The sequence below is a fragment of the Malus sylvestris genome, chromosome 13 (assembly GCF_916048215.2).
Source record: "Malus sylvestris chromosome 13, drMalSylv7.2, whole genome shotgun sequence".
Lineage (NCBI taxonomy): Eukaryota > Viridiplantae > Streptophyta > Magnoliopsida > Rosales > Rosaceae > Malus > Malus sylvestris.
The window spans coordinates 3,695,725-3,708,323 of NC_062272.1; the positions used below are offsets into that span (position 1 = coordinate 3,695,725).

At 38.4% G+C, this 12,599-nt stretch overlaps 2 protein-coding genes, 1 long non-coding RNA gene and 1 pseudogene across 5 annotated transcripts in view; 1 reads left to right on the plus strand and 3 right to left on the minus strand.

Annotated features, from left to right (window-relative positions):
- LOC126594948 (cytochrome P450 CYP749A22-like) overlaps positions 1 to 12,599 on the minus strand; it is a 41,151-nt gene that overhangs the window by 14,423 nt on the left and 14,129 nt on the right. The gene's annotated exons all lie outside the window — the stretch shown is intronic.
- On the minus strand, positions 1,036 to 3,563 carry LOC126594949 (cytochrome P450 CYP749A22-like). Its single transcript, XM_050261239.1, has 5 exons — positions 3,198 to 3,563; positions 2,856 to 3,082; positions 2,520 to 2,752; positions 1,834 to 2,212; positions 1,036 to 1,729 (listed from the first exon to the last, which is right to left on the minus strand). Exons 1-5 carry the CDS (start codon positions 3,484 to 3,486, stop codon positions 1,301 to 1,303), a joined length of 1,557 nt encoding a protein of 518 aa, XP_050117196.1. The 5' UTR covers positions 3,487 to 3,563; the 3' UTR covers positions 1,036 to 1,300.
- LOC126594966 (uncharacterized) lies at positions 5,659 to 8,548 on the plus strand. Of its 3 annotated transcripts, none has more exons than XR_007613483.1 (4): positions 5,659 to 6,088; positions 6,168 to 6,275; positions 7,711 to 7,780; positions 7,921 to 8,548. It is a non-coding gene; the product is annotated as an uncharacterized LOC126594966 (long non-coding RNA). The 3 variants fall into 3 exon arrangements; XR_007613485.1 differs by having other exon boundaries at positions 7,711 to 7,778; positions 8,398 to 8,548; XR_007613484.1 differs by lacking the exon at positions 7,921 to 8,548 and having other exon boundaries at positions 5,660 to 6,088; positions 7,711 to 7,859.
- Positions 8,667 to 10,888, minus strand: LOC126594951 (cytochrome P450 CYP749A22-like; annotated as a pseudogene).

Below are 12,599 nucleotides of genomic sequence, written 5' to 3' on the forward strand. Positions count from 1 at the left end.
ACAAGTTGAATGAAATTGGGGAGAAAAAAACACGACCATTTTCCCATCATCATCTTATTTACATCATATTTATCACAATCGAATCGGTCAAATGGGTTCATGAATCATCAACCCATGGTAAGGCATCTTATTTTTGAAGAAAATAAAATGCCAACTAATTAGTAATTCACAAATGCCAATTGAGTATTTGCATTCAGAATATGGCCTTAAGACTTGGGATTGAAGGCACCATATTCCAAAGTAAAATATTTACCCAAAGTAATTTTTTTTTGTCCAAAATTTATTTAACGTAATTGGAAATAGTCAAGTGAATGAACAAACATTCAATATCGGTGCAGTTCGATGCTTCTATTATTTGATGCATGATTTCTTCAAATTCTCAGAACCAAATAAATGCACTGCATTATCTTTCCATCTATATAGATATAGCCATGCACCCTTCAAATAACTTACAAAACCAACCAGATAAGCTAGCACTTCGGATTATCTGACTAAACCCGAAACACCTAAAACCAGAAGTTTGGACTAGAAAATGGAAGCCAGTAAAGAATCGAATACTAATACCCCGGTGGAAGAAAATCAAAATGCTGGGGTTGAGGAACGTGGCACCTGATGGTGCTGGAGAAGCTAAAGCAGGAGGGAGTACTGGTACGGTACACAAAACAACGAAAGCACCCGAAAGAGATGCTCAATCTCCAAGGACAGCTTTGAGAGCAACCCTACTGCCTATGTCAAATATTTGTGTAAATAAACAACTCCTGCTACTGACTACTCGCTACTGCATGAGATGTTAAAATTTACATAGAATAAAGAGTAGCAGTACTAGTCGTTGCCGTTGTGTCCCTTTCTATGTTAAGTTATTAAAATTATCATTGTGGTTAAGCTTTCTGTTTCGTTATTTACACTGTTATACTTCGATGATGAGTAAAACTGAAAATTATGGGTTTTAGTTCTCCTTGTTTTATGTCGATATCCATCCATTCTTCATAAGCAATTCTTGCTCATCTTACGAAGTTAGCATTGTTGGGACAGATGTTTACAATTGTAAGATAAAAGCTTTGGATTATTTAAAAATGCTGCAAACAAAGGAGAACAATTGTCTCGAAAAGCTTAAATTACAACGGATTAACATAGTTGTGTTGAGTCTGTTGACGTTAATTGATAGTAGATGGAAGATTGCTCAGTCTAAAAATACCAGATAAGATAAGTGCACAAAAAGCTTGCTCCTGCTAGTAACTAGTCTTGGTGCTTGATCGAATCCACCTAGTGCAAGAATCATGGAAATTCTGGTCTTTGCAGTTCAAAGTGAGTGCAGCATTACCTGAACTCCATGTTGTGGACGACATGTCAGATAATGCAAGGGCGAGTGGATGTAACCTGGAGACAGGGTGAAGGAGAAACGCTGTAGAATCATCGACAGCGCAATCTTTGCTTCAGTGGTTGCAAAATTCAAGCCCACACACGTTCGAGGTCCCAGTCCAAAGGGTATGAATACACCTACGTTATTGTTAGTTGCTTTTGCAACCCCTTCCGAGAATCTGTCTGGTTTGAAAAGTTGTACATCTTTCCCCCAGATTTGAGGATCATGGTGAATTGCTATGGTCGAGATAACTAAATCAACATTAGCAGGAACAATGAGCTGTCCAAGTCTAACTTCCCTTTCAACTTTCCTTGTAATTGAAACGGGAGGGGTATATAACCTTAGAGACTCATTGATGATCATACTCATCTGCGTGAAAATTGATATAGACAATAAATCAGGAATTGAAGCTTAATCGAAGACATGATTCTTCCACTTAGACAAACATGTGGTTGCGTTCTTGATTTTCTTACCCTTTTCATTTTTACAATGCCATCGTGATTCGGAGTTTGGTTACCAAATAACTGTATGACTTCCTTTCTTGCTTCCTCTTGCCAATCCGTATGGAGTGCCAGAAGAAACACAGTCCAAGCGAGTAAAGTATTAGCGGTTTCCTGTCCAGCAAAGTAAAAGGTCTTGCACTCGTCGACCAAATCATCCACTGAAATCCTCTGGTCGTCATTGGAATCATGATAAGCCTTTAAAAGTAATCCAAGAAAATCACTTCCGAAGCTGTCTTCTCCTCCGGTCATAGCCTTCTCTTCTCTTTTCTTAACAATCTCTACTATGGAGGCATGTACTGCTTTCTCAAGTTTTTCTGCTTCAATCTCATCTCTAGTTTTCAAAAACTTGCTGCATATTGAATGACAGACTACAGATAAGGACAGAAGCAATCATCCGAAAATCAAGTTGTGAGAACAGCTTAGACATGATTATGTGCTAGTTAACATCGCAAGGAACAGAATGTATTGTCCCATATTCAATTTTTAATGCTGTTCCAGCAGCAGACTCTAGCAAATTGAAAGTTCCAATTGATCAATCAAAGATCATTTGATACAATAAACATCGAAGATTTAAAACCCACTAACCAATCAATCAGAGATTCAATAACTAAAGAGAAGTGACTAAATGGATATCCTTTCAATTAAAAGGAAATTACCTGATGCCGGGAATTCTGATTGTGAGAGCATTTTTGAATATCAGGAAGCCGATATTATTCAACATCTCGAAAATATTCTTTCCTTCAATATAGCTGCTTCCAAACGCCGTTCTTGAAATCACTTCTGAACTGAACAGCTTAAGCTCTCCAAATACCTCAATCTCTTTTCCATCATAATCTTTCCACCTTTCAAGCATTGTCTCGGCACTCGCGACCATTTCCGAAAACATGCTCTAGTAAAACAATGACATCATCACATCATCAAATTCACCTAAAATCCCTCCTTTTCCTATTCAAATACTTAACACCACAGTACAATTAGCAGCAAAAACTTACTTTTAAGCTCTCTCCATGGAAGGCATGGTTCGCGATCTTTCGCAGTTTCCCCCATTTTTCACCCTCGGTCGTTGAGACAAGCCCATCCCCCAACAGCTTCCTCACAAAGCCCTGGACCTCTCTTTTCGGATACGCTCTATCTTTGTTATTCAGTATCTCCTTGCACAACTCAGGCTCCGTTATCACAAACTGAGCCCGAGTACCGTGCCACTGTAGATAATTCTTCCCTGTAAGCAATTCCATACAAATATCACCAAAAATAATCTCGAACCAAAATATCAAACAAAAAAAAAAAAAAAAACAATAGTTTACGAAAATTAAGGTCGTTCTGTTTTTCGTTACCATAAATCATGATCCAAGAGTGCATGTGCGGTTGAACAACGGAAAGTATGTCGTGGGATAAATCCTTCGGCTTGCTCATGGCTTCTTTTCTCATGGTGGCGATTTGTTTGGTGTTTCCATGGATGAATCTGTAAGGAGGGCCTCTGATACCTTGCGACGCCATCAACTTCGAGATTCGAGTGGGAGTCCACCATAGCTTGTGAAGGACCTTCACCAGAACGGAGACGAGAACCACACACAGAAGGCTTGAGAGAGTGACTGCCACCCCTCCCACCGCCAGAGTGACCATTTTTGGTACTGGCTTTCTCTTCTCTGAAGCTGCTGAGTTTTCACTTCGGCTTTGTTGTTTATTAACGGGGTTATTAACGTGTTGTGTGCAGAAAGGTAAGATAATTAAAATGTCCGTTTGACCCTACTTGATTGTTACTTTTGCTTCTCGTACTACTGCCATTTAATGCGACCTGAAGGGCAAATATTGTCATCCGTGCTGACTTATTAGAATGTTAGGCTGCCATCTGCCAGCTTTTCAAATTAATTCTTCAACAATAAAGTCATACAACCCCGCATCTGTTAGTTTATTTCTTATGCCGGTCCCCAGTCCGAATAAAAAAGAAGGGAGAAGGCGTAAGTTAGTTGACAACCATCACTCTATTCTTACATCGAATCTTAATAATACTGAATCTTTTTATTAAGATTCTTAGCTGGAATAGCTCCTTTTACACGTAGTAATGCTAAGTAAACAAAATTTGCATCATTTAGTACTACGGTTTAATGATATTTCTCTTCATTTGTAAGTGAGTGGTCTTAATTTCGATTCTAGCCAAATGCGAGTTTGAACTACATTATTGCTAACTCATTGTGAGGCTAAACTCATCTCCTCCTCTTAAAGTAGATAATATCAATTGTTAAAAAAAATTCTAAATTTGCAAACTAAGTATAATAAACTTATTTTCTAAAAGATAATTTGGAATGACCACTAACTATTGATTAATTGCACATCAACTTATTTCCTTCCTCCTCCCACAAATAAAAAAAAAAAAAAAGCCCTTCTCTGTCTGAAAATGCGGCCTTTATAGCTTCTGCAATTCCGGCGACTTCTCCTCCGCTACCTTTCCACTTCCTTTTCATCCCCATCAGAACGATGGTGATGGTGCAACTGGGTTGAAAACCCCATCGGGAGGAATGAATCCGAGAGAGAGAATGGTGGTGAATTGATCGATTCGATCACTGCAATTTCTGTGAGGAGGAGATTTGCAGATGGTAGCCTTGAATAATTGAATTCAAGCTCAACTTCTGCTATTAAACCCCACACCAACTTAAAAAAAATTGTGAATTTTAATTGTAGGAGGAAGTTGTGGAATCTTGTGAATTTAAAAAAAAAATTTCTGACATTATGATCAGTTAGAGTTAATGAATGACAATAATAATGACAACATGATATGTAACTCCAATAATTCAATATTGATATTCCAATTAAAATGAATTCGAAAATGAAGTGGTATATATTTATATTAATTTGTTTATTCGAGATCAACATCATCAGTTTCGTGCTTTTACGTAAAAGTAAAAGATATTCAACGTCCATTCAATAGAGAATTTTTTGTTGTGACGGGAACATGGATGATACATTATAAGTTTCTCTGTAAGTGATGGGAAATTTTACTTAAGTTATAACTTTTTAACACACATATCTTACCATTTATATAGTGATACTTGGTGTACCATCTCGTGTACCAATCACACGGAAAAATCTCTCCATTCAATAAGGCTCTTCCTCGTTAGACATGAACAATACTTAGAGATAAACCAACTTATCGTTAGACAAGAAAAAACATGATTTGATTTGAGAGTCAACCTTGATTGTATCAGGTAATCTTGTCGACCAAGACCAGGACACACCAGTTCCAACAAGACCCCCAATGTATGGCCAGCTCAGGCAAACAACCAGCAATTGAAATTAGGTGCGCGCTGAGGACGGAACTCGAATGAAAGAAAAGACATAAGAAAAACTTAAACAAGTGGTACAGTGTAGAATTACAACTAATTGTATTAAAAATTGGAAAATAGTACAATGTATAGGGTCATATTAATGACTATTGAGGGACAAAATCGTACAATGCATAGGGTCATATTAATGACTCTCCCAGACCCTGCGTAAAGCGGGAGCCTTGTGCACTGGGTACGACCTTTTTTTTTATCTTTACATGTAAATAAGAGGTCTTATGTTTAATTTTCATCAAATGCGAAGTTGAGCCATATTATTATGGCAAGCCCTTGTAAGGCTTAACCTACTCATCTACTCCTTTAGTGTAAATATTATCATTTATTAAAAAAAACAAAATTACATTCCTATATTACATGCTACAATTACGAAAAATATTCAAGATTAATTAATTATTTTCTAACAATCATTCATTAATTGAAACGGAAAATGTTTAATTATATGATAACATGCTAGAAGTCATAAGAAACCAACCCTAGGGCTCCCATTTCCTTTGGCACAGAACCCCTCCCCAAGTAACCTGCTTTCGCCGTCGACTCCTTCCTCTCTGGTTAGGGTTGGCAGGTAACCCCCTTCTCTTCCTCCTTGTCCTTCTCCTCTCTAGCTCACTACCCCTATTACACCCCACCCCTGTTTTTGTTTTAAAAATTATTTTGGGGTCTTATTTTGTGTGCCCCCGGCCCCAATCTCTCTTCATCATCTCTTTCTCTCTCTTTTCCCTAACTTTCTCCTCTTTACCTGTGCTCTCTCTTTGCATTTCTCCGTTTGTCCGAGCACCACCCCTACACACCCATAACTACAAACGACGACGACATTCTAATCCAACTTTCTCTCCTTCTCACCACAGTGCAAACATTTCATCGATGAGTTATCGTTGTTTTCGACGAAGGTAGGTCGAAACACCTTTCCATCTTTCTCCCTAGTAGTCTAGAAGGATTCATGGTTGTTATAATGAGATTTTGGTGAAGGTTTGGATATGAAAACACTTCGGGATGGCCTTTCCCAGTTTCCAAAGGACACCCGTGGCTTCCAGGTGGTTTTTCGGCCAACTCCGGGCACGATGACAAGAACCAAGGGTATATTTTCATTCCTTACCTTTGGGGCTTCAATTTGGCATATTAAATCGCATGCTTTGGTTAAGTTTTGAGCTCCATTGGAGCTCGAGGAATGTCCGGCCGAATTTCAGCCAAATGGGTTCGGCGACCCACAATTGGAACTCGGGCCTGGCTTTTAAGCCCCAAAACCCCTTTGAACCAGGCATTTGGGCCTAGGACCTTTCAACCCAAACTCTCCAACCTAACCTAAACCTTTTATTTTTATTTTGTTTATTTTGTTTTAAAACCAAAAGGAATAGGCTCGCCCGGGCCTTTAAGCCTAGCCCATTTGAGAACCCTAGTGAGAAAGGCCTTTGGGCCACTGAACCAGCCCAAGACCCGGGCTTTCAAGCCCAAACCTAATATAACCCAACCCTAAAACCCATTTTAAATTAGAAACCCGTAACCCATTAACCCACTATCCTAAGCCCAACCTACCTAAACCTAAACCTAACCCAAGTCCAAACCCTAAACCCTAACCGGCCCAAACCCTTTATGGGGAATATCCACTAGGGAATATTTCGTCAGGGAATATTCTTTGTGTTAACTTTTACGAAATTTAACCGAGACCCTACTTAGTGTAATTCGACATCTTGAATTCATTTCCGACGTTCGTTTTCCCAAATTCAATTGTTATAATAGAGTTTTATTAATTGGACCCTTTATGTACAATTATTTGTGACGATTCCATGTTCGCTAGTTTGCGTGGCTCTTCGGCGGCTAAGTATCTGTGAGTGGACCCCTTCTAAAAATGAATGTTTTAATAGTAGAAATGCATACAAGAAAATCATGATTTAATGATTATGTTTTATGAAACATTTTATGAGATAACATGCTTATTGAGGCTAGTTTGAATTATTACTATTTTTCCTATAACCCGTGTTCTTTATAGAATATCTTATGGACGATGATATGATATTTAGAACATGTTTTGAACACCTCTTTATAATATAGATGATGGATGACTTTATACTATGAAGTTGCTTTTCAAATAAATGTATGTTCAATGGTTTTGTACTTACCTAGTGGTCCCAATTCCGTTACGGGGTGAGGGATATATTATGTCCTGGACGACGGTTACGGTGTTGGCGTAGGGCCTGAAGATGGTTTTCCTCTGGCAATTAGCATATAGGGACGGGGAGCTGGCTTGGGGCCTGAGGGTGATTTTCCTCTGGCAATTGGCATAGAGACGAGGAGCTGGCATGGGGCCTGGAGGGATATTGGACATTCACTAGTGATTATGATATATATGAGTTATGATTTGAGACATTGCACGACATGCTAGGTTTCGGAAAACCTATTTTTATCATGCTATATGAGTTTTCATAAAACCTGGGGATTAGTATGTTGATAACTGTTTTATTATATATATATATATCAACTTGGTTTACTCATGTTTGTTTTGCGCCCTTTTTAGGACTTAGAATCGAGGCATACAATCTCGACGTCAAGGCACTTCCGCATCGGCATCTTCGAATCCTCTCGGTGTAGGATTCATCCTTTGTTTCATTCAATTTTATATTATTTCTTTTAATCTTCTAATTAGTTGTATACTCTGAATACGTTCCTTAAATGCATATTCATTATTCTTTTATATTTATAAGTCTTATCTATCTCTTGTTCTCAGCTTTTGCACTCAATAAATGGTTTTCGTCACCCTCGAGTGTCAGTCAGCATGTGCCTATCCTGGTATTCGGGGAATATCAGGATCGGGGCATGTCAACCCCTCCCTCAAAACCTCTTCCATCCCTCCAATCTGGTATTCCCCCCAACTTACTTATTCGCAGCCCCTTTCTCTTCCCTTCAATAAGTTTCTTAGTTTTGTTCTATTCCTTGTTTTTGATAACCCTCTTAATATCTAGTTTCCTTAAGCTTGTGTCAACCTCCCTGAGCTTGTCACAAATGGGCTTTTATGCCATTTCTTTCTCCTTTGCTTCTCGTTGTTGTTAGTTCTTCACCACCGACCTTTGCTACTCGGCCCATTGCTTGCCTCCCATTGGCCGCGTATTTTGGTATTGGGTGGTTGTTAAAGTGTTTTAGCATTAATTGGTAAGATTATGGCGAGCGCTTTTTGCGCGGGTGGCTCACTCACCCCCATTTTCAGTTCATCCAGATTGTTTGTGGGTTTTTTTATTGGTGATGGCGGCGGGTTGGCGATGGTGGCGCAACTGTTGTGGCGGAGGCAACAATCTTTCAGATCTAAAGTTTTGTTTTTTGTGAGCTTGCTCTTTTTGAGCATTTATGTTGTATTTTCTTTTAGGCTATGTTTGTATTTGAACTACCTTTGGACTTTCTATTTCATATAATAGCTTTTTCAACTAATAAAAGTTTCTAAATTGGCAAAAAAAAATTCCGACTTAAAAGAAACAAAACTTAAAAAAAGGAAACGGATGCCTTTTTTATTTATGTTGCAGTGCTCATATTAGGCTGCTTACAGTCCTGACGCCCTAGTGCAGAATTCATGGGCAGTTCACAAGGGAGTGTACAACTACTTTTATGACGTTCAATATTTCTTTATTATACTTATTGTATTTATCAAAGGCACCAATGTGTGGGTACTTCAGATACCCCAAATGCAAGAACCATGAGAAACTCTGCTCTTCGCCGTTCAAAGCGAGTGTAAAATCACCTGAACTCCATGATATGGACGAACAGTAACATAATGCAAGGGCAAGTGGACGTAAGACGGGGAAAGGGTGAAGGAATAGCGTTGAAGAATCATCGACAGAGCAATCTTCGCTTCAGTTGTCGAGAAATTCAAGCCCACACAAGTTCGAGGTCCCAGTCCAAAGGGTATGAATGCACCTACATTATTGTTAGTTGCTTTTAAAACCCCTTCTGAGAATCTGTCTGGTTTGAAAAGGTGGACATCTTTCCCCCAGATTTGAGGATCATGGTGAAGTGCAATGGTCGAGATAACCAATTCAAGATTAGCAGGAACGATGAGCTTTCCCAGTTTCACTTCCTTTTCAACTTTCCTTGTAAGGTAAACCGGAGGGGTATATAGCCTCAAACACTCATTGATGATCATGTTCATCTGTATAGAAATGGAAAATTGATAACATAATCAATTTTCAAACATGTTGTAACAGAGCAAAGAAAAAAATAAGAGTTCTTGATATTCTTACAGTTCTCATTTTGGCAATGCCGTCATGATTTGGAGTTTGTTTGCCAAATAATTGTATGACCTCCTTCCTTGCTTCCTCTTGCCAATCCGTATTGAGTGCCAGAAGAAAGACGGTCCAACCAAGTAAAGTATTAGTGGTTTCTTGTCCAGCAAAGTAAAACGTCTTGCACTCATCAATTAACTCATCCACCGAAATCCTCTGGTTGTCATCGGCACTCTGACGAGCCTTCAAAAGTAATCCAAGAAAATCACTTCCAAAATTGTCTTTTTCTTTGGTCCCTGCCTTGTTTTCTCTTTTCTTGACGATCTCTATTATGGTGGCGTGTACTTCTTTCTCGAGTTTATCTGATTCGATCTCATCGCTGGTTTTGAAGAACTTACTGCATTAAATGAAAAGACTACCCATGAGGACCGAAGTGATTGTCAACAAATCTTGTGGTGAATATTGAGTAGATCACCGTTGCATAGCAGATGGGCAAACGAAAAAGAATAATAGGGATTACCTGATGCCAGGAACTCTGACCTTGAAAGCATTTTTGAATAGTATGGAGCCTAACTTCATCAACATCTCAAAAATGTTCTTTCCTTCTATATAGCTGCTGCCAAATGCTGTCCTAGAAATGACTTCCGAAGTGAACAATCTAAACTCTTCATACACCTCAATCTCTTTTCCTTCAAAAAATTTCCACCTTTCTAGCATTGCCTCGGCACTAGCTACCATTTCCGGAATCATACTCTATTGAAACAATACCATCATGATATTAGCAGATTCACCTTCAGTTTATTACACTAAAGTACAAGCAACCTTGAAGACTTACTTTTAAAGTCTCTCCATGGAAGGCATGGGTGGCCAGTTTCCGCAATTTTCCCCATTTTTCAGCTTCGGTTGTTGTCACTAGGCCGTCTCCCAATAGCTTATTCACAAAGTTTGGGGTATCTGTTTTCGGATAAGCTCTATTTTTGTTATTCAGTATCTCTTTGCACAACTCGGGTTCCGTAATGACCAACTGAGCCTTAGAACCATGCCATTGAAGATAATTCTTCCCTGTAATTAGTATGTAAACAATGATCAAAATTTGTCACGGAATTAAGATTAAAAAACAATAGTAGTCAACCTAAAATCGCGAGAGTTCACTTGTCACCATATATCTTGATCCATGAGTGCGTGTGAGGTTGGACAACAGAAAGTATGTCGTGTGATAAAATCTGTGGCCTTCCCATGACTTCCTTTCTCATGTCAGAGATTTCTTTGGTGTTTCCATGGATAAGTCGGTAAGGAGGGCCTCGGATCCCCTGTGAAGCCATCAACTTCCGAATGCGAGTCGGAGTCCACCATATCTTGTGAAGGATCTTGATTAGCCCTAAGATAAGAAACAGACACAGAAAGCTTGGGAATATGATTACTAAACCTCCGAAAGAACCCATTTTTTCGTATTTCTTTTTGAGTTGGAGTCCGTCGTACTGAAGTTTTTTCTGCTCTTTATATTGTAACACAAATTAACAAAATGCTGCTGATGGTATTTATCTAGTGAGTGTCACTTACTTATCTTGCTAGTTACTAAAATCCAAGGGGCAAACATCATCATCAATACATTGGCTTGAAACCTTAAGCTGCTATTTGTCGACTTTCGATATGTCACTTTGGAATTATCTCCTGAATTTGTCACCAAATACGTTTACCGTACTATTAATTTGTTTCCCTACCCTCTCTTTCACCACATTTTTCTAGTTTCCTTGATGAGCTTTCGCAAGCCTAAAATTTCTTCGTAAAATTAGTGTCTGTGTCCTTGTCACAGACTGCAGCTGGCATAACAAATTATGTCCATCGTTTTCTACGACTTTTGGATGGATATGGTTGTGACTTGTAATAAGTTGGCTTTTCTAAATTTTGAAAGACATGAACCTTAAGCTGCCATTTCTTGACTCCGCTGTGAAACTTCTATATCTACGGGACAAAAGTAGGTCGCTCAATGTCATGGGAAGTTAAAGGACCCTGCATGTGATTACAAGGAGTCGAACTTGGGGTGTTCGTCAGTTTGTAACTGATGAGATTCTGCGAATTCACGTCCGATCTAAACATGGATGTGCATAATATCTAAAGAATGAATGGAAAAAATAAGAAAGAAATGCAGATAAAATTTATGAAAAAAAAAAGGGAAAAAGAGTGGGTTGGGTGGTGTTACTTGCTGCTTACACAGAAAAAAAAAGGCTACAAGCCTTCAACTTTCCATTGTAGCACCCTTCACAGAAACCTGAAAACTACCTTCCTTCCTAGCCCTGAGAACTGGGTATCTCCAAATTCTTCTTGTCAAATTTTGTGGTGTCTTCGGAGCTGTTTATTAGATTTGGGCTTGTATGGATTTACACTTGGGCTTAGCATCAGTTAGGCTTAGTTGCTGCTTTGGGTTGGGTGCAGAGTGAAGTCACCCATAGGCAAGCACTCTTAACTAACTGAGTATATTTAGGGGAGGAAATCGAACTGGGTGCATAGGTAAGTACTCTTAGCTAACTGAGTCACTTGAAAGTGAGAGGTCCTAAGTTCGATTCTCGTCAAAGACAAGTTTGAACCATATTATTACTAGCTCATTATAAAGCTAAGCTCACCCCTCCCTCTTAGTGTAAATAATACCGTTTGTTAAAATTAAAAAAAAAAAAAAAACACTAACCGATTCACAAATCTCTGTCCACCGTTTCTTATGTTGTAAAATGTGTCATTTTATATAAATAAATGAATCAAGCAAATGTGTACATAAATCATTGTTATGTCATTTGCCATTATGGGCCCGTTTGAGTCTTTTATATATATATATATATTTTTTTTATGAAGCGCACTACTGGTCCATCCAAAAGCAGTCTTGAACTCTTTTTTTTTTTTTTTTTTTTGAGGTAGTGCTATCAACACATCCATTTTTATTTCTCACATAATCTTCTCAAATTTTGATCGTCAAATCGAATAATTCGAACAAGTTCATGACAAAAAATTAACAAGGAAGTGAAGGAGGTAAAAATAAGTGTGTGAATAGCACTATTTTTTTTTTTTTAAATTATTGGTAAGAAAAAGGCATTTCAAAGGAGGAATCTTTGTATTACTATTACGTGTTCAACCTTTGTATTATGCATTTCTTGTAGGGAAATGGCAGACTTTAACTTTTAATACTACCATCCTTAATTATCCTTCA